An 18501-nucleotide genomic window follows, 5' to 3' on the forward strand; every position below is an offset into this window, starting at 1 on the left:
GAGACCCTGGAGAGATGGAGATATGCTCTAGAGAGAAGAGGAATGAAGGTCAGCAGGACTAAGACAGAATATATGTGTGTGAATGTGAGGGAGGATAGAGGAATGGTGAGGATGCAAGGACTAGAGGTGGCGAAGGTGGATGAGTTTAAATACTTGGGGTCAGTAGTTCCGAGTAACAGTGAGTGTGGAAGAGAGGTGAAGAAGAGAGTACAGGCAGGATGTAGTGGGTGGAGAAGAGTGTCAGGAGTGATTTGTGACAGACGAGTACCTGGAAGAGTGAAAGGGAAGGTCTACAAGAGGGTAGTTAGACCAGCTATGTTATATGGGTTGGAGACATTGGCACTGACAAAAAGGCAGGAGTTTGAGCTGGATGTGGCAGGGTTAAAGATGTTAAGATTTGCACTGGGTGTGACGAGGTTGGACAGGATTAGGAATAAGTATATTAGAAGGACAGCCCACTTTGGAAGGTTTGGAGACAAAGCCAGAGAGGCAAGATTAAGTTTGTTTTGGACATGTGCTGAGGAGGTATGCTGAGTATATTGGGAAAAAGATGCTAAGGATGAAGCTACCAGGTAACAGGAAAAGAGGAAGGCCTAAGATAAGGTTTATGGATGTGGTAAGAGAGGACATGCAGGTGGTTGGTGTGAGAGAGCAAGATGCAGAGGACAGGAAGAAATGGAAACAGGTGATCCGCTGTGGCGACCCCTAACGGGAACAGCCGAAAGAATGTACTTATTAAGTGAATATATTTTGCAGAGGTAGTCTATGGTCAACACTAACTCTCCCTGTCCATAAGGGACATGGGTGCCACCCCTGGGGTGAATTAGCGGTCTCCCATCCATTTGTCCAGGTATTGCTTAAATAGACTTAGTGAGGAGCTCTGCTTCATTTGAAGTGGAAATTTGTTCCCGAGGAGAGGCATTCTCTGGAAGGCATATTTGTCTGTCCAGCATTTTCTGTTAATGTCACTGGCTAGGTTAAAATCCCTAGATTGAGTGACTCTTATGCCATTAGATATGTGTATGTGAAGCACATCCATCAGGGCAGTGTCAGAGACCGCCCTGTAAGCCAGACACAAGTCTCCTCTCAGCAGCCTATGTGATGCAAAGTACAGTGACAGGGCTTTTAATCTAGCCATGTCCATCATGGTTTGGAGGTCTTATATTTTCTTTGTGATGAACCTCTTTGGTCTATCCAACTGCTGCAGGTGTCTGCTGAGGTACATGTAAAAGGGAGCATTGTACTCTGTTAGTGTGGTCTGATAAGGGTCTAGTACAGTGGAGCTATAACATACTTAGACCTGGATGTGATGCCCTTACTAATGAGGTGTGCAACATAGAATGCTTTCCTTACCACAGAAGAAGCTTGGTGGTTGAAGTTCAGACTGCTCTTTACCTGTGTCCACAGATCTCGCACCACTGGGTTTGAGCTTGGGTGTTGTCAATACTGTAGTTAGCGGGGAATTCTGCTTTGCCAAAGGAAATAATAATGCACTTTTTTGCATTTAGTTTTAGACCATGGCTTTGGCACCAGTCATTTGTCTGTATTAACTCTTCTTGTAGTATGTTAATATCATTGAGGGACATGATAATTGCACCTAATTTGCAATTATCAGTGAACATGGCAAGCCAAAAGCCATCTAATTTAGCCTGGACTTCTGAGAAGTAGATTGCAAACACTAAAGGACCCAGCAGAGAAACTTGTGGTATGCTACTGGTGATGGGTCTACTGGTAGAGGTGAAGTCACCAACTTTGACAATATGTATTCTCTTGGTCAGCCAGTTGGCTACCCATCAAGTGACATAACGGTTAATTCCTAATTCTTTAATTTCTCCAAGTTTTTTGGCTTTCTAATACCATGACAGGAATGGACCCTATGGACCCTATTCCTAAGTATAAGGACAGAGCAGGGATGCAGCGGTTAGCATTGTCACCTCAAAGCAAGAGGTACCCCAGTTTGATTCTCAGCTGAGGTGCCTTCTGTATGGAATCTACATTTCCTCCCTGCATTCATGTGGGTTTCCTCTGGGCACTCCAGTTTCCTCCCACATTACAAAGACATGCATCTGGAGCATTTCTCCCCGGGCCTCTGCCGAAATTGTCTCGTTCTAAGTCAGACTTTCCCGGTAAACAAATGTTAAGTAAAATAAATAAATAAAAAATAAGTCAAATCTGATTAAAGTTCATGAAATTAGTATTGTTTCAATCTTTGATGTCAGCCAAAAGTGTTCTTTGCAGCACTCACAATATGCCCAGTAATGACTCCTTCTGCAACTCATATGAGGTTACATGTATTGGTAACATATCTAAATACGATTGTAGATAATTCTTTTATAAGATCTGTTGCTCCTACTACTCTTGGAACTGTCTGGGTATCTTTCTTCCACATTGCTCGCATTTCTGCCTGCAAATCCTGATATTTTATGACTTTGTGTCTCTCTGTACACAAGAGACTGTAGTCACTAATAACATGAAATTGTTTAAGTATGCTATGTGTTTCAGTGGCAGCCTTGCAATTGCTTCTAAACCATGGAAATATCTAATACAAAAACATAGTGATTTTATAACATCAGTAACTGAAACAATACCTGCTGCATACTTCATATTTGGTGTAAGTAGACCATGATGGGGGAGCCGGGTGGTGTGGTGGGGGGTGCCGTGGAGACCTTTTGCCTAGGGCACCAGTTGATCTAAGGCCGCTCCTAGCAGTACTGTCTATGAAGTATGCAGCAGGTATTGTTTCAGTTACTGATGTTATAAAATCACTATGTTTTTGTATTAGATATTTCCATGGTTTAGAAGCAATTGCAAGGCTGCCGTTGAAACACATAGCATACTTAAACAATTTCATGTTATTACGTTAATTAAATTTGTATTATAGCACAATTTTTATCTAATAACTGAGGTTAAAAACTCAGGGTATAGCTGTGGGAGCTCGTGTGGCCAACTGAAGTTAAAATCTCAGTGTATAGCTGTGGGAGCTAGTGTGGCCCCCTCATATGAAAATATTTTGTGTCAGTATAAAAGAATGACTGCATTTGGTTAGATAAAAATAGTTTTTGAAGTAAGCACATATAAGATGTTGATTAGTTCAGCTTTACTTCTATTCCATAATAAAACAAAAAAATTGCAGCATTGTAGAAATACCAAGGGATTTCCTTTATAGATTGCCTGATTTTATTTGTTCCTTATTGTTGTCCTTACAAGTTGCAATACATGTAGATGTATGTGTACATCTCTTTATGGATAGATAAATCTAGCTATCTATATCTATAGGTCTCTCTATATCTATATATATATATATATATATATATATATATATAGAGAGAGAGAGATATCTACTTCAGTAGATCGACTTACCTTAACACCGAAAGTACCTCTTACAAAGGATCTTTGTACCTCTGGGAGATGAATGCTGTACCTGTTCGTGGTTCTGACATTCGATCATGTTAGTTTTCAGTATTGCGCATTTCCAATATTTCCGTCTCGTCATTTTGGTCTTTGGTGTTAAGGTAAGTCGATCTACTGAAGTATATCCATATATGTGCATATCAAGATACACACACACACACACACACACACACACACTTTTTATTTTTAATTTGCCTTATGGCTATGAATAGCTTATAAGGCTTGCCCTGTAGTCCTACATCTGATTGCCTCCCTTTGCCTGCTTTGTGACCCTGGGCAAGTCATTTAATTTGACAGTGTTTCTGGGTTGCCCCTGAAGAGAGACTTGTGCCTAGTGGGTTCCTCCCCCAGTTAGCAGTTGAAGTGTGATCAATGCCACCACCACAGAGGTTAATCTTTCGAGGGGACAGTGTTCTTAGACTCGCTTATGCCTCTCCAGGGAAGCTGGACTCATCATGTAATAAATGCTTTTCTAGACATTTTGCCAAAAGATATTTGAGAGGTTAATATTGTGAAGTTATTGAAACACTTATGAGTGTAGAGAGGAAAGAAGTTTAATGTGAACATTTTATCCAAGTTTTCTCATTTGAAAATGTCTGCTGTTCAAAATTTGATTACATCCATACTAGATAGGGTTATCACCTGTCCCACTTTGGGCAGTTGTATCCTATGAAAAAAAACTGAAAAATGGCAAGTGTTCTAAAATTTTAAGACAAAATATATTTCTTAAGTTTTCTTTAATAGTTGCATAAAACAGTTCTTTTTTATCTGGAACACATAAATACTTTGGGCATTTGAAAAGGTGGCAACCGTAATACTAGATAACTATGTTTGCTTTTATTTCTGATGAAAAAAAAAAAAACAAAATTGTTAAATAGAAATCGGAAGTCGAATGTAAAAGAAAACAGGAAACTAAGCAGTGGTTTATTTATCAAGTGTATAAGCAAATAACTCTTTGCTTTAACTGCAGTTAGCGTCTTAAGACATCATATAACATAAGCTTAATTTCATTCCCACAGTTATGTTACATGTAACACCAAGATATCGGTTTATTTAACCATTTGCTACTATAGGTCTTCCTGCATTATAAAGACTAATATGAAATTAAGGAACTAATCCAAACTGTAACTGATGTCAAGGATGCCTGAATGATGGAATCATTGCTCATGGATGGAACTCATTGTAAATGATGAAACAATCCAGATGATGTCTGTGATATCTGTATAATGGAGCTTTTCTCCCCAGGCCTCCAGTGAAAAAGGACAATGCTCTGTCAGACTTTCCTAACAAATGTCAATAATAAATACAAACATGTTTACAAAATAAAGATGGCCGACTTAAACAATGCATTAGCAACACCTGTGATAGATACTTATGAACATTTGCTTTTTAAAAAATTCAGTCCATTTACGTATTGGAAAGATCTATGGTAGGAGGATGGTATACCTGTTATTTGTCAGTGGCCAGTTTATCAACAGAATGTTGTCAGCAGAAAGCAATAAGTATTTTGTAGTGGTGATTAGACCTGGAATAGAAAGAGAGGGCAAGTGCTGTATTTTCCTCAGTTTCTTCCTCTTCAAGGTTGTTGATGTTTGTGTGGGTGGGGTATGACTAATAAGGAGGTTTGCACCAACAGTGAGGGTTCAAGGGGCTTACCACCTTGAAAAAAAATTGTTCCTGTGGTTTGCAACTCTGGGAGTGTTACTTTTTGAATAGTAACTTCTCAAAGTTTTAAATGTCTTAGGATTAAATAATCTTGTGTCAGTTAAATAAGACACTGTTATTCATAGGCCACATTACAAAACAAAACAAAAAAAAATAGACCCATTCACTTCAACAGCAACTGATACTTAATGGTGTGTTTTAATTAATGAATTTGATTTTCACATGACATTTAAACAGAATATTTAATGAGAAGTTCTGCTCTAGATTTCTGTTTTGATAAAGTATTTATTCTTCATTAAATGTATATTTAACTGTGGAACTTTGTGCAACAGTTTTGTTGGTGGCAGCTGAGAGCTTGATATCCAGCATTTCAGTGTCATTTGAAGAATGTGGTATTTGTAGAGCATGATAGTTAGCAGACAGCATGCTTACATCGAGCTGTTAGGCATCTGATATTGCCCTTTTTACTGGTGCTCATGTAAGAACATTGCAGAGGGTAAACTGTCAAATTAAGTTCAGTTACAGAACAGGTTGAATCATTTGTCTGGCGGTTGGCAGAAAAAGTTTCTTCTTGTGGTCCAGGGTTTGATTCCCATCAACCTCCCTTTTCACTAATATATGAGTCAGAGCAAGTGACTTAACCAGGTAGTGCTCCTGGGTTGAGTTAAAAAATGTCCATGTGGATCAGTGCCTTACCCTGGTTAACAAATTAAAAAAAAGCAAGCCCAATAATAAACACATGCAAATGTGTGAGTCTTATGTATAACAAAGGTAATAATAGTTAATATTATCTGCCAGTTGATTGCTTGAAATGAACAATGTTTGATGTAATAGAACTTTTATCTGTAGTGTTCTGAAGTTTTTTTTTATTAAATTGCTTTAATGAATTTCTTGTAGTTATGTTTACAGTACTAACGGTAATCTTTTGAGAAGAAAAAAAAAATATGAGACTAAACACTGTTTGTTCTGGCAGGTGGATCCAGTTCTTTTTGAAGAATTTCAGCAATGGAAAGAAGAACCAACGTTGGATAAGACCTGTCCATTCTTAGAAAGAATTTACAGAGAGGATGTCTGGCCATGCTTGTCATTTGCAAAAAGAGAGGTTTGTACCCATTAGCATGAATGATGTAAGACTATTTTTGTAATAAACTATGCATGTGTTATTATTTACTGTGTAAATATGAATGCAGTCTGGTTAACTGCTTCACTTAATTACTATTGCATTTTTCCATAATTTAAAATGTGACTACACATAGCAGTTGCTTAATAGTGTTAGTACAGCATGTTGTTTTGGGGACTAACTTCAACATATTAAGAATTTTAGCCCTTGTTTGTGATGCCATGTAAGATGACAAAAACATTTAATTGGAAGTCTTTAACACTCTCTCAAATTCCAGAGTAAATAATTATAACATATTTTAGGGTGGTGTTCATAGGCTGCTCAGATGCATAGCTCCCAACCACGAACACTGGTTCTACAGAGATATCCAAATACATTCAGTGTAATGTAATTGCATTGAATACAGAAGCACAAAGGAAATTTTGTAATCATGCCCTTTTTTTAAAAACATGTAAATTGTGTAAATGTATTTATTTATTTACATTTGTTGACCGGGAGTGTCCGAATGGACGTAGGTCCATTTTCAGCGGAGGCCCGGGGAAAAAAGCTCTACAGTTAAAATATACAGACAGTAGTTACATTGTATTTACATAGCAATTAACAATTTGATCAACATAGCAATTAACAATTACAAACATAGTTACAGATGAAGAATATAGTACATAGTAGACAACTAGAATCTTTATCATCTGCGAAGTACATGACAGACATTAACAATTGTTACAATAAGAAGTTCCTGCTGTATAATAAGTAGTAAGGCTTATGAGCATCTGAGCTTGCTGTAATCAAGGTAGTTAATGAGGTGGAAAGAAAGGTAGTAGGTGGATGGGGTGGGTGATATTAGAGGAGGGGGGGGGGGTTGCAAGGGCATAGCCAGCATGTTTTTAGGTGCACTTTTAGTAAAGTTTTGAAGTGGGTGTATGATGGTACAGAGGTAATTGTGGGTGGGAGGGAGTTCCATAATTTGGCTATGGTGCAAGAGAATAGTGATTCACCAGCAGAGTTATTGGCTTTAGTGATCTGCAAGTGATTTTTGAGCTGGATCTTAGTTATCTGGTGGTGCGATAGGGTTGGAGTAGATTCTGGAGGGATGGGACTTTTAGTGGATGGTTTACTAGTTTGTGGGCGAGTGTGAGTTGATACCATTGAAGGAGATGAGGGAGTTCAAGCCAGCCCAGTTCAGCAAATGAGAGACAGTGGTGACTACGGTAGGATGCCCCTGTGGCAAATTTGGCCACAGGGGTAAATGTCTTTTTGTATGTGCAAACTATGTTGCAGTACCCTAAATAGGATGTGCATTGGCAAGGGCAGATGAACGAGGTCACACTTAAAGCATTATAGCAAAGCTGTGGACTGCATAGCAGCTAAAACTGTATTTTTAAAAAAAGTTAAAGGGGTTAGAGCAGTTTCATATACATTATGGGTATCCTTTTGTGTATACCCTGATGGTTTCATTAAAGAATAGAAAGGGTGTGATAGGAAAGATTGAAAAAGAGTAAACAGAGAGGGGAGCACACAAGGGAAACATCAAGAGAGTTTGAGGTGGAGAAGGTGGGAGAGGATGGACACTATGTTTTGTCAGGGGATTAGCCCCACCCTTATTTTTCAGAAGTTTTTTATGTAAGAGGTTAGTCTGGGTGGGAAATAAGGAAGTGGGTGTAAGAGAAATGGTAAGGGAAGAAGGGCTGAGGAAGTCTCATCTGTGTACCCAGTCCACAGAGCCTCAGACATGTCCACTGCCAGATGGTGTTGCAGTGGAGGTCCTCAATGTTGAGGGGTAGAGGCCTGTGTTTGGCACGGTGGTCAGCACCACATGGGCAAGCAGGTCTTGTACACGCTGAAGAGAGGATCTGACTGGCTTAATTCTCCTGTCCACTACCTCTGCCAGTATATCCTCAACTAAACTCACAAGCCCTCATTCAGTGAGACTTGTCAGGCTACAATGTGCCAGAGAGACTGCAGGGCCAGCGCCTCCACTCCATCCTTACCAGGATGGCCCGAACAGGCAGAGGATGCTCTCTCCCTAGCCTAGGAGGTACACACCTGGACTGTTCCTGAGGGAGTTGAACCTGTGTAGAAGAAAAATAAAATGTAGAGAAGCAAATCAACAAAAGTAAAAAGAAATAATTAAGCAAGTAAATAAAAGAGAAAAAAGGGTTGGGGACAGACAAAACAGGAAAAAGCACAATAAAACCTCACAATACTGTTGTAATGCAAGGTATTAAGTCAGTTAACTATTCAGAGAAATATCTTTATTGAAGTTCCGTTGTGTATGGGAAGTGCTTATGCATACATACAGTTCGGAGTAGTGATTGGGGAAGTATTTGTGTAACTTGGGCAAATGTATAAGAGTAGTGGTGCTTATGCATAGTTGTGGTGATTTGAAATGCTTTTGTGTTTCAATTCCATACTTTTCAAACATATTTACAGTACACAGTTGTCAAACATGAAAGAAATCCCCAATTACTGCAGTTAGTCATGCTTAAAATGCCAGAATAGCCCTTTTTCTTCTTTTCTTTCTTCCTTTGAATTCACTTCAGCGACAAAGGTATAGCAACAGTTGTTTGCAGGATTACCACTGAAATCGGCTTTGAAAGCATTGCTGTTTATGCTACCCTGATTTATGTGTAATCATTTCAGCTATGATTATTTACGTAATAAATATCTTATGGACACCTATTACACTTACCAGAAGATTCCACCAGCCTCACGACTCTTCTACTTTACTGTTGAGAGCTATATTGGATTTCTTCCTTGGCTACAAATAAAAGAGAGAAGGATAATTTTGTTTACCTGTATTTGACTGTATTCCACAAATGCATGTATCTTATATTCCCTGTATTCATTTTCATTTTCATTTGTATCAGATTTTAACTGTTGAATGCATATGCATGTGTATCATTACAACTCAGTAGTGAAATATTCTTCTGCATTGTGTAGGGTAGTGAAGAATTATGACTGCAGATCTGTCTTTTCTTTTAGAAAATGCATGTATCACTCTGTGGAAAACCTGAACTGCAAAGGTTGAAATGTAGCATTTCAAGGACATGAGAATTTTTTTTTCTGCAGAACTTTGTCTAATGTACAGTAATGAAATCTAAAATCTTGTTCTCTGAAAGTGTAGTTGCAGGTCATCATTAAAGCAAAGTAACCCCTGCTCCCCTTCCCCAACAATCAGTCTGACCAGGGTGTGTTGCGTATCTTTTCAGCCATGTTGCATGTGCAGTGAGAAATACTTCATAGGTAAGTACTAGGCTATCTGCCCATGGGCATTTATAAGCCTAGCCAAAGAGTGATGGCTTTCACCTCCCCATTAGATTAGTAACCTGGGCCTCTGTCAACAGGGCTCCTGAAGTGATCCCAGGGTAGAACTTACAATTACTCATCCACTCATCAAGATTTCTCTTGAAGAGGGTCAGAGAGGAGCTCTGTCGAATATGGATTGGGATTCCATTCCAGAGTGAGGGGAGTCGCTGGGACAGGAATCTATCCCTCCAGCATGTCCTGTTTATTGCTGTACATAGGTTCAAGTCGCTAGAACGAGTGGTTCTGAGGGATCTTGTTTTTTATGAGGTGAAGCATGTCCATTAGTTCAGGGTTTGACATGGCCCTATAAGTCAGGCATAGGTCACCTCTGAGCAGACTGTAAGCGACTGAGAAGAGCTGGAGCTTTTTTAGTCGTGCTTCATAGGGTAATTGTTTAAGGCCCTTAATCCTCTTAGTGAGGTACTTCTGTGGTCTTTCTAGTTGTTGCAGGTGTATAGTGAGGTACATCCCAAATGGAGCATTGTACTCTATTATGGGCCTAATGAGTGAGGAGTAAAGGGGCACAATCACCTCCTTGGATCTGGATGAGAAACCCTTTGTGATCAGGTGTGCCACATAGAAGGATTTCCTGACCGTTTTGGCTATGTGGTTATCAAAGGAGAGCATGCTATCTACTTGGGTACCCAGGTCCCTAATTACTTCTTCTGTACTTAGTGGATTCCCATCTATGTGGTAGTTTGTAGGTACTTTGTTTTTCCCAAATGGGATTACTATGCATTTTTTGGCATTTAGCTTGAGGCCGTGACTTTGACACCAGGTGTTTGTCTCTGTGAGACCCTTTTGCAGGATGTCTGTGTCAGCTGGAGAGTCAATTATTGCATCCAATTTACAGTCATCTGCGAACTTGGTTAGCCACAGTCCCTCCGCCTTTGCCTGTACTTCGGAGAAATATATACTGAACAGGAGGGGTCCCAGGACTGAGCCCTGTGGGACTCCGCTTGTGACTGGTTTAGAGTCAGACATGGCGCCTGCCACTCTTACCATGTGGGTTCTGTCTGAGAGCCAATTGGCAACCCATCTCGTGACATGGGGGTTGATATTTAAGCTGGTGAGTTTGTCTATGATTCCTGAGTGTGGGATGGTGTCGAAAGCCTTAGCGAGGTCCAGATATGCTGTGTGGACCACCTTCCCTTCATCTATGGCCTTGGTGACTGTTTCAAAGAAGTTGACCGAGTTCAGGAGGCAAGATCTACCTTTAACAAATCCGAACTGGGTGGGGTCCAGTGTCTGGAGGTTCCCAATGTCCCTGTTAATGAGCTCCATGATAATGCGTTCCATGGCTTTGCAGACCAAGCTAGTCAAGCTTATAGGGTGATAGTTCCCAGGGTCAGTTGTGGCACCACCTTTGTGGAGTGGTACTACTGTTGCTGTACGCCATTCTTTGGGTACATAGCCTGTAGAGAGGCTGAGTTTGAATAGTGATTTGATATGGGGGGGTTAGTTCATTTTGAAGCTCGTGTAAGACACAACCTGGGATAGCATCTGGTCCCATTGATGCTGTGTTTTTGGCCTTTGCAAGAGCTGTCTTTACTTGTGTGTCTGAGATATCTGGAGTGCCACATTCTTCTGGGATGGGTACTAGCCCCTTTGGTGGAGGGGGGGTTGAAGTTTGCACTGAACTTGTCAGCCAGGATGTTGGCAATGTCGGTTGGTTCAGTGTATTTATGGCCATTATGCACTAGCTCGGACCATATCTGAGAGTTTGCCCCTAGACTCTTGACATAGTTAAAGAAGGCCTTGTGGTTATCCTTAGAGTCATTGGCTATTTTTCTTTCGAAGTTGGCCTTGGATGATTTAATGAGGGAGCGCAGTTTTTTACTGATGTTAATCAGAGATGCCTTCTTATTTTGGGATTTTGTTCTATCTTGCAGGAGTTTCCTCCTCCTGTTGTAAAGTTTATTTATGGCCGGGGTCCACCAGGCTGGCTTCCTCTTTTTTGAGGAGTTGGTCTTGGTTTTACTTGGGATGGCTCGGTCCATGCATTCTTGAAGGTGTTCATAGAATGCACTTGTAAAGGATTCTGCCGATGGGTCATCATTTTCCATTTGATTGAGAGCTTTGAAACTTCCCACCTCAGTCTTGAGGAGTGTGAAGTTGGCTTTAGAGAAGTTTTTTACCTTGATTTCCTTGACTGGGGGGATGTGGATGTCCAGAGTGATTAGTTTGTGATCTGAGCTTACCAATCACGAGTTTACCTCAGGTGTGGAACATAGGTTCTCCATGTTGGTGATGACCAGGTCCAGTATGTTGTCACCTCTTGTGGGAGTGGTGACCAGCTGTTCAAGAGCGTTTGAGTTTATAAACTCAAGGAAGCATTGGGCTAGGGAATTTGAGCTTGAGTAGTTTTCCCAGTCAATGTTTGGATAGTTGAAGTCACCCAGTAGCATGGTGTTGGGTAGAATCTTCATACTTTCTAATGTTCTCAGGAATGCAGCGTGAGGGTCCTGAGACAAGGTGGGAGATCTGTAGCAAGCTATAAACTGAACAGTCAATTTACCCGCTGTCACTTGCACTTGGATGGTCTCAGATTCCGCGTGCTGTGCTACTAACCTGGAGGTGTGGGTGTTCTAGATGAATTTGGACACACCCCCTCCTTTTGTGTTCCGGTCCTGGTTTTGGGACCTAAAGGTATGGTAGGAGTTATAGCCTGGTAGTGCTGGGGTACTCTCTGGAGCCTTGAACCAGGTTTCTGTCACTGCACATACGTCAATTTCTTCCATACTAAGGAGAGCCTTGAGTGCGTGCATTTTGAGGTTTAGACTTCTGGCGTTGAGCAGCATTACACTCAGTTTTTGTTTATTATTGTTGTTTATGGAGGCGGGTTTGTCTTTTGAGCCTTGCCTAAAAAAGGCAGTATTGGGGCGGCAAGAGTCTTGGCCAGTATTCGAAAGCCCAGGGGCGATAGGTGCAAGCCGTCTCTGGCGAAGCAACGTGGCTTGTCAAGCATGTTGTCCCAGGCTGACAAGTACTGGATCCCCTTTGAATGACACCAGTAGTTTAACCAATTGTTGAAACTGATCATTTTTTCTTTGTATGCTGGCATCATTTTGGGTGAGCGCAAGATGCTACTCAGAGTCAGAGTCATTCCAGCTTGGGCTACATGGTCAGAGAGCTCCTCCATGTCTCTTTTCATGTAGTCCAGGGAGGTATGTCTCAGGTCATTTACGCCAACATATACAATGACAGAGTCATATTTGTACTTGTTATGGAGTGACCTGAGTGCATGTGTTATGTAGCGGATTCTGGTACCCGACAGGCAGCTTACGGTAACCTTCTCCTTGTTCAGTCTAGTGAGTGGGACGTCTGTGTACCTGATGATAGAATCACCGATTACTAGTGTGTTAGGTGTGTTATTTAGCCTTTGGGGCTGTTTTTGCTTGGCACACTGACGTTGTGACGTATGTGTTACCTGGTTTCTGTTGTGGGGTGGGGGTTGCTTGGGTGTATGCTTAGGAGGTCTCTGTTGTTTAGGCAGGTTCTTATTTAGAGCCTCCGAGTATGTTTTTGCATGTTTCTGAGAGTTGTTTTCTGGTGCAGCTATGGCTGGTCTATGTGAGTCTGGTAATGTGGTGCCAGTGTTGCCCTTCTCCTTGTGGACAAACAATTAAGTACAGCAATCCTTTTTACTTAATTTTACCTACCTTTCACAAAAACAGTCTCTTTGTAATAAAAGGAAAAGGCCTTACAACTTTTTCAAAGCAATGCTACACAATTCTTTACATCTATAACTGCAGATTTTATTTCTAACTCTGTTAAATGCAGTAAGCATAACTTATTTGAACATAACTGAAAAATTTACAAACGTAGCTGCACAGTTTACTAATTTCACATTCTTTACTGTCACCTTTATTTATGACTGTCTGTAACCTCTTAATAGGTAACAGCAGTATTTTCCATCTGTCATGAGCAGATTGATGGCTGCTACATCAAATGGTATTTATTTTTTCTTAATGCATTTCAAAATGTCACCTCAAGTAACTACTTGAAGGATAAGATATTTGACTGTTGCTTTAAATGTACTTGTAGAATTTCTGCTACCCCCTGTTTTATTTATATATATATATATATATATATATATATATATATATATATATATATATATATATTTATATGTGTGTGTGTGTGTGTGTGTGTATGTGTTATATGCAGCTATATATGGATTAAAATTGTAATTATTGTAGAACTTTGGACTTCATGTATGCACCTAATTAACCTAGTCAGCCAGCTGGTTAGCAATATGCTTTTGCAAGTTATCATACCTGTAATAGCTCTGCTGACCAGAGCAGGTTATATCTGTCAGGGTTGACAGGTGGTCACCCAACTCCTGCCAGATACTGATTTTCTTCCAACTGCTGGAATGTGTGCATGCCTGTATCTTCTCCAGGTACAACTCATGCAGAAGGCAGAGCATGATTAGGGTCTTTTTCTCACACCAGCCAGGACTGTGGCCTTGTGCCTTTACAGGTGCTGCCATTATTTGAGGTGCCAGAACCAGAAGGAGGAAAGTATGGTGAGGGTTAGAACCACTCCCTTGTTGGGTGTGACATCACCTTGACCAAACCATTTTTGTACTAGAACTAGACCATGTACTGATACTACTGACAGGTTTGCTATGACCACAAAGGCTTTGTCACACCCTGTTTTTTCTTAATAGCAAACACTTATCACAATACACAATTACTAATAGATAGTATCTAACTTTATCTAAATTAATTAGGCAGGAATAATATGACAGTGGATTACATTTTAACTAATGATGTCATGCAGGCACTACTATGGCAAGTTAGCCATTTTGTTTTTTTCTGTATAGTACAGATGGAGAATAAGGGATCCAGGGATAGATATGATAACTTTAGCTATGAAGAAAACAGTATACTCATGACAACACTTAGGACATATGGCAAACTGTTGTTTGATAAAGGGAAGCCCAAACAAGCTAAGAGGAGCAAAGCATGGAGCCAAGTAGCTGTTGAAATCAGTGCAGTTGGAGGCAGAAATTGATCTCTGGCACAGCACAAGAAAAGAGCAAATTATATGGTAGGACATGCTAGAAGCAAGGGCAAACAGAATGCAGTTTCCAGGACCACTAAGGGGCCTCTGAATCTTAAGTTAACACCAGATGATGAATTCCTTCTGTCCATCCATGGGGACGGCTATAATACAGAAGATGGTGTAATGGTAATAATTAGAGGTGACATGGACACTGTTCCATCAATCCAAAGTCTGCAGCAGCATCTGCATTCATGGTCTCCTGAAGGTTGGTTTAAAGTATACACCTTGTAAATGTTTAGCAATGAATGGTGACAAACAGTGCTGTCATTAAACATGTCACAGTTCAGTATTATTAGGTCAGCCTTGTACATCAGAAGCTAATGAAAATGTGGGCAGACTTTATGGTAAGTGCCGGCCCCCCCATAATCGAGCATGCCGTGCCTTGTTTCAGTATTGTTAATGTGTTGTAATAATTTTTTTACAGAGTCAGCATCAGAAACAAATAGTTTAATTTTATCGATAAATATGTAGTTAGCTGTAGAATGGGTGTTACAGATGAAAATGATGATAATGTAATTATGTTTATGTGGCACCCTGGGGAAAGTGGCAGGCAGTCTCCCAGTGTAATGACAGGCTTTCCCACCTCACAACATGTTAGTAACTCTACAGAAAGGGACACTGCATCACAAAGTGAAACACAGGCTGACATTTCACTCATACTTGTACATCAGGAGCAAATATGCAGTTCTTCACCAGTGTCTCCATAGGCAGAAGAACAGTGTCTGGAAGAAGGTAGGCCTTCGTGGCCACTTTGCCCACAGTGACAGTCTTAAAAGAGGGGCTAGATGCAGAAATAACTTTAACTACCTCAGAAAACATGCAAAGCATTGGCAGCACAGCAGGAAAAGTGCCATGACATAGTTAGGGCTCAAAACCAGTACAACAGAGAGTCAGCTAGAAATGGTTAGAGTCCTACAGGGTATGTGTGAAGATTTCAAACAGTACTTTGAATTAGCAGTGAGACAGGATAATTCCATGGTTTCACTGATGCATACCATGGTGTCACACTAGGCATCAGATGCATCATCCATTCATACACTGGTTCAACATACCAGACTGAAGCCAGACACAGTGTAACCAGGGGAAGGGGATGAGGTGCAGTCTGGACACATGGTGGAAGATCATACGATAGTATCACTGGCTCACAAGACAGTAATGTCAGCATTCACAGTGAGCAATCACAACACGTTCCTCACAGGACAAGTCAACAGTAATCTACACCTGTGAGAACCTCAAGTTCCAGGTCAATATCACACTCGCGAAGCACTGTCCGGTCACTGACAGGAGAACCAACTTCCTCATCTAGATCACACCATCAGATTAACTCACCTTCTACTTCCCATGTTATCCCATCATCAAGATCCGTTGCGTCATCACCAGGCCCATCAACAGGAGGTCAGTATGACTCCTTAGATCTAGAGCTAGTGTGAGTTAACATTTCCTTATAAGTATGTTTGTGAAAAGAAACTTAAAGATTAGTTGGTGTTTTTTGGGGGGTGCACATATATGCCAAGTTATTCCCTATCCTGCTTTTACTTTCACCATATTTAGGAGTTGCAATCTTGAATATTTGTTATTAAATGCAATTGTGTTGTGGGGAGGATGAAAGTCTATGTACATATGTTAAGTATATACATGCCTCATTACTGCACAAATGAAGAGAGATTCTGACCTCATCAATATTTCACATGACAGTAAGAAAGATGTGATGTGCAGTGTAACATGATTCTACTTATAAACTGAAAATGAAAGTTAAATTTTTCACTGCTGACAGTACCTGTTTATTTTGAATAGTAAATAAATAATAATTAAAAAAACAGTTATTAACTACAGCATGTGAAACCGTTAACTCATTGATTGACTTGATGCTTTCTGGTATCACTGCACAGGAATTGGTAAACACTCAGGCAAACAACTAGTTATACAAAATACATACATACACACACACACACATATATATATATATATAAATAAATAAAGATGAGAGAGAATGTTAAATGAACAGTGACAGTAGATAATGCGCCACGCAATATAGTGCATGCATCAATTATTCTCTTTCTGTTATTTATTTATTTATTTTTTTAAGAAAGAAAAGAAAAAGAAACACTAACCTGAATCTCATGGTCCATAGCTCTGGACTAGATGCTGCCTCTTAACCTGTGCAGCCACATGCCATGCATGAACCTGCTGCATGGGGTCACTTACTACTGCTGCCAGCTGGTCATCATTAATCATAGTGGGACTAGAACTGAGAGCTGCAGTAACAGCATGGATCACTTCATCACCAGACCAGTGATTCATATTATACAGAATGCAACAGGCAGTCAACATTCTACATGCGGTAGCTGTGCCATACTGAAAGGCACCCCAGACTTGTCCTGGCACATGAAATGTGTCTTCAAGAGGCAAACACCCTCTTGATCACAATACAGGTTTGGGATAGGGATGTGTTATATTTCTCCTCCGAAGCTCCAAAAGGATTTCTTACCAGAGTCATGAGACATGGCTGCGGTGGATATCCATCATCCCCTTACAGTAAAAAAAGAGAAAGAGAAAGGGGAGGGAAAACAAAACAAGACGATACAGACTAATATACAGCAATTACCTCTAACATTAATAACTATCTACTTCCAAAAAAAAAGAAAGAAAGAAATTTCCACTTGCCAACAAGATGACCACTGGGCACCCTACCATGCAGGAAGAGTCAGTAAAGTGAGCTAGTGGGCCAGATTTGTGAATCATGCACACCCATGTATCACACACATACTATCGGGCAATTGATGGAATGGATCCCCTTCATATTGTACTGCTCACCCTGTGGAGCAGGAGGGACCCTAATTGGAACATCAATGCAATCTTTCATGCCAAGTACCTCAACTGAAATGTGCCATCCCATAAAAGGCACACATAGTCTGAGCTTGGTCTTGAGGTGACACTGGGAAACAGATACAGTGATCCCCATGTGCCAATACTACATCCAGCAACTCCCTCAGCATCCTTGAAGCAGAAGCCTGTGAGATCCCCAAAATGTCCACAGACTGCCTATAGAAGGTCCCCAGAGCAAGTATATTGAGGGCTATATATATACTTTCATATCCACAGAAATAGAAGACCTTGCAATCCTCCACTTCCCCTATGGGAGTCAAACATGCCCAGTAAGACTCTTATAAATGCCCTTGTCCATTCTAAACCTATCGAGCATTTCTTGATTTTCAAAGTTATAATGAGTAATCCTTTGCCTGTATTTCTGCCTTCTTGGTTGTTGAGCATTTTTTTTTTATTAAACAAGAAACGGCTTTATTAAGTTATCATGTATGGCATAGACAGTCATACATTTATATACATGAAAACAAACCATATTGACATAATTGTAGTTGCAAACATTATACGTCACTTATAATCTATCCAGTCATTGTCCGTTAAACATTACATAGCTCATTCAAATCTTGCCTTCTTTTAAACCTCATTCCTCCTCTGCATGTATTGTTTCCACAATTCTCATTTTTTCTATGCAATTTGCTCCTACCCTTTTTGACTCAGCCGAGACAAACAACTCTGACCTAGAAATAGCAAAGCTCACCGCAAGAGACAGCTTTTTCACCAACTGCAAATCTGATACTTTTGGTGAGTCTTCCCTTTTTATGCCGCATCTGTGACAACTGTGGGAAAGTGGGAAAAACTGACTATGAATTGCAATTGGCATAAAACAGCCTTAATTAGCATAAGAACATTTATGTCATTTCTCATTCCCATCTCATTATCTGCTCATTTGCATGCCTACATTCAGGGATACTGTGAATTGGCATAATCAGCCTCTTTGAATTAAGGCTTGCCCCCAAAGTTCCCTAACTCAATTGCACTAGTGACTACGAATACCTCCCATAATGTATTTATGTGGTGAATATTTCATCTCTACATATTGGAGA

At 40.3% G+C, this 18501-nt stretch overlaps 1 protein-coding gene across 8 annotated transcripts in view; it reads left to right on the plus strand.

The window, feature by feature from the left end:
• The window catches only part of RAB3IL1 (RAB3A interacting protein like 1), a 606739-nt gene that overhangs the window by 456512 nt on the left and 131726 nt on the right, over window positions 1-18501 (plus strand). For all 8 annotated transcript variants that reach the window (XM_044067439.1, XM_044067437.1, XM_044067441.1 and 5 more), the window contains one exon: window positions 6050-6178. In XM_044067439.1, the coding sequence (XP_043923374.1) occupies window positions 6050-6178 (129 nt within the window). The remainder of the gene's footprint in view (window positions 1-6049; window positions 6179-18501) is intronic.

The sequence above is a fragment of the Protopterus annectens genome, chromosome 3.part1 (genome assembly GCF_019279795.1).
Source record: "Protopterus annectens isolate FY-2018-M chromosome 3.part1, PAN1.0, whole genome shotgun sequence".
NCBI classification, from domain to species: Eukaryota; Metazoa; Chordata; order Ceratodontiformes; family Protopteridae; genus Protopterus; species Protopterus annectens.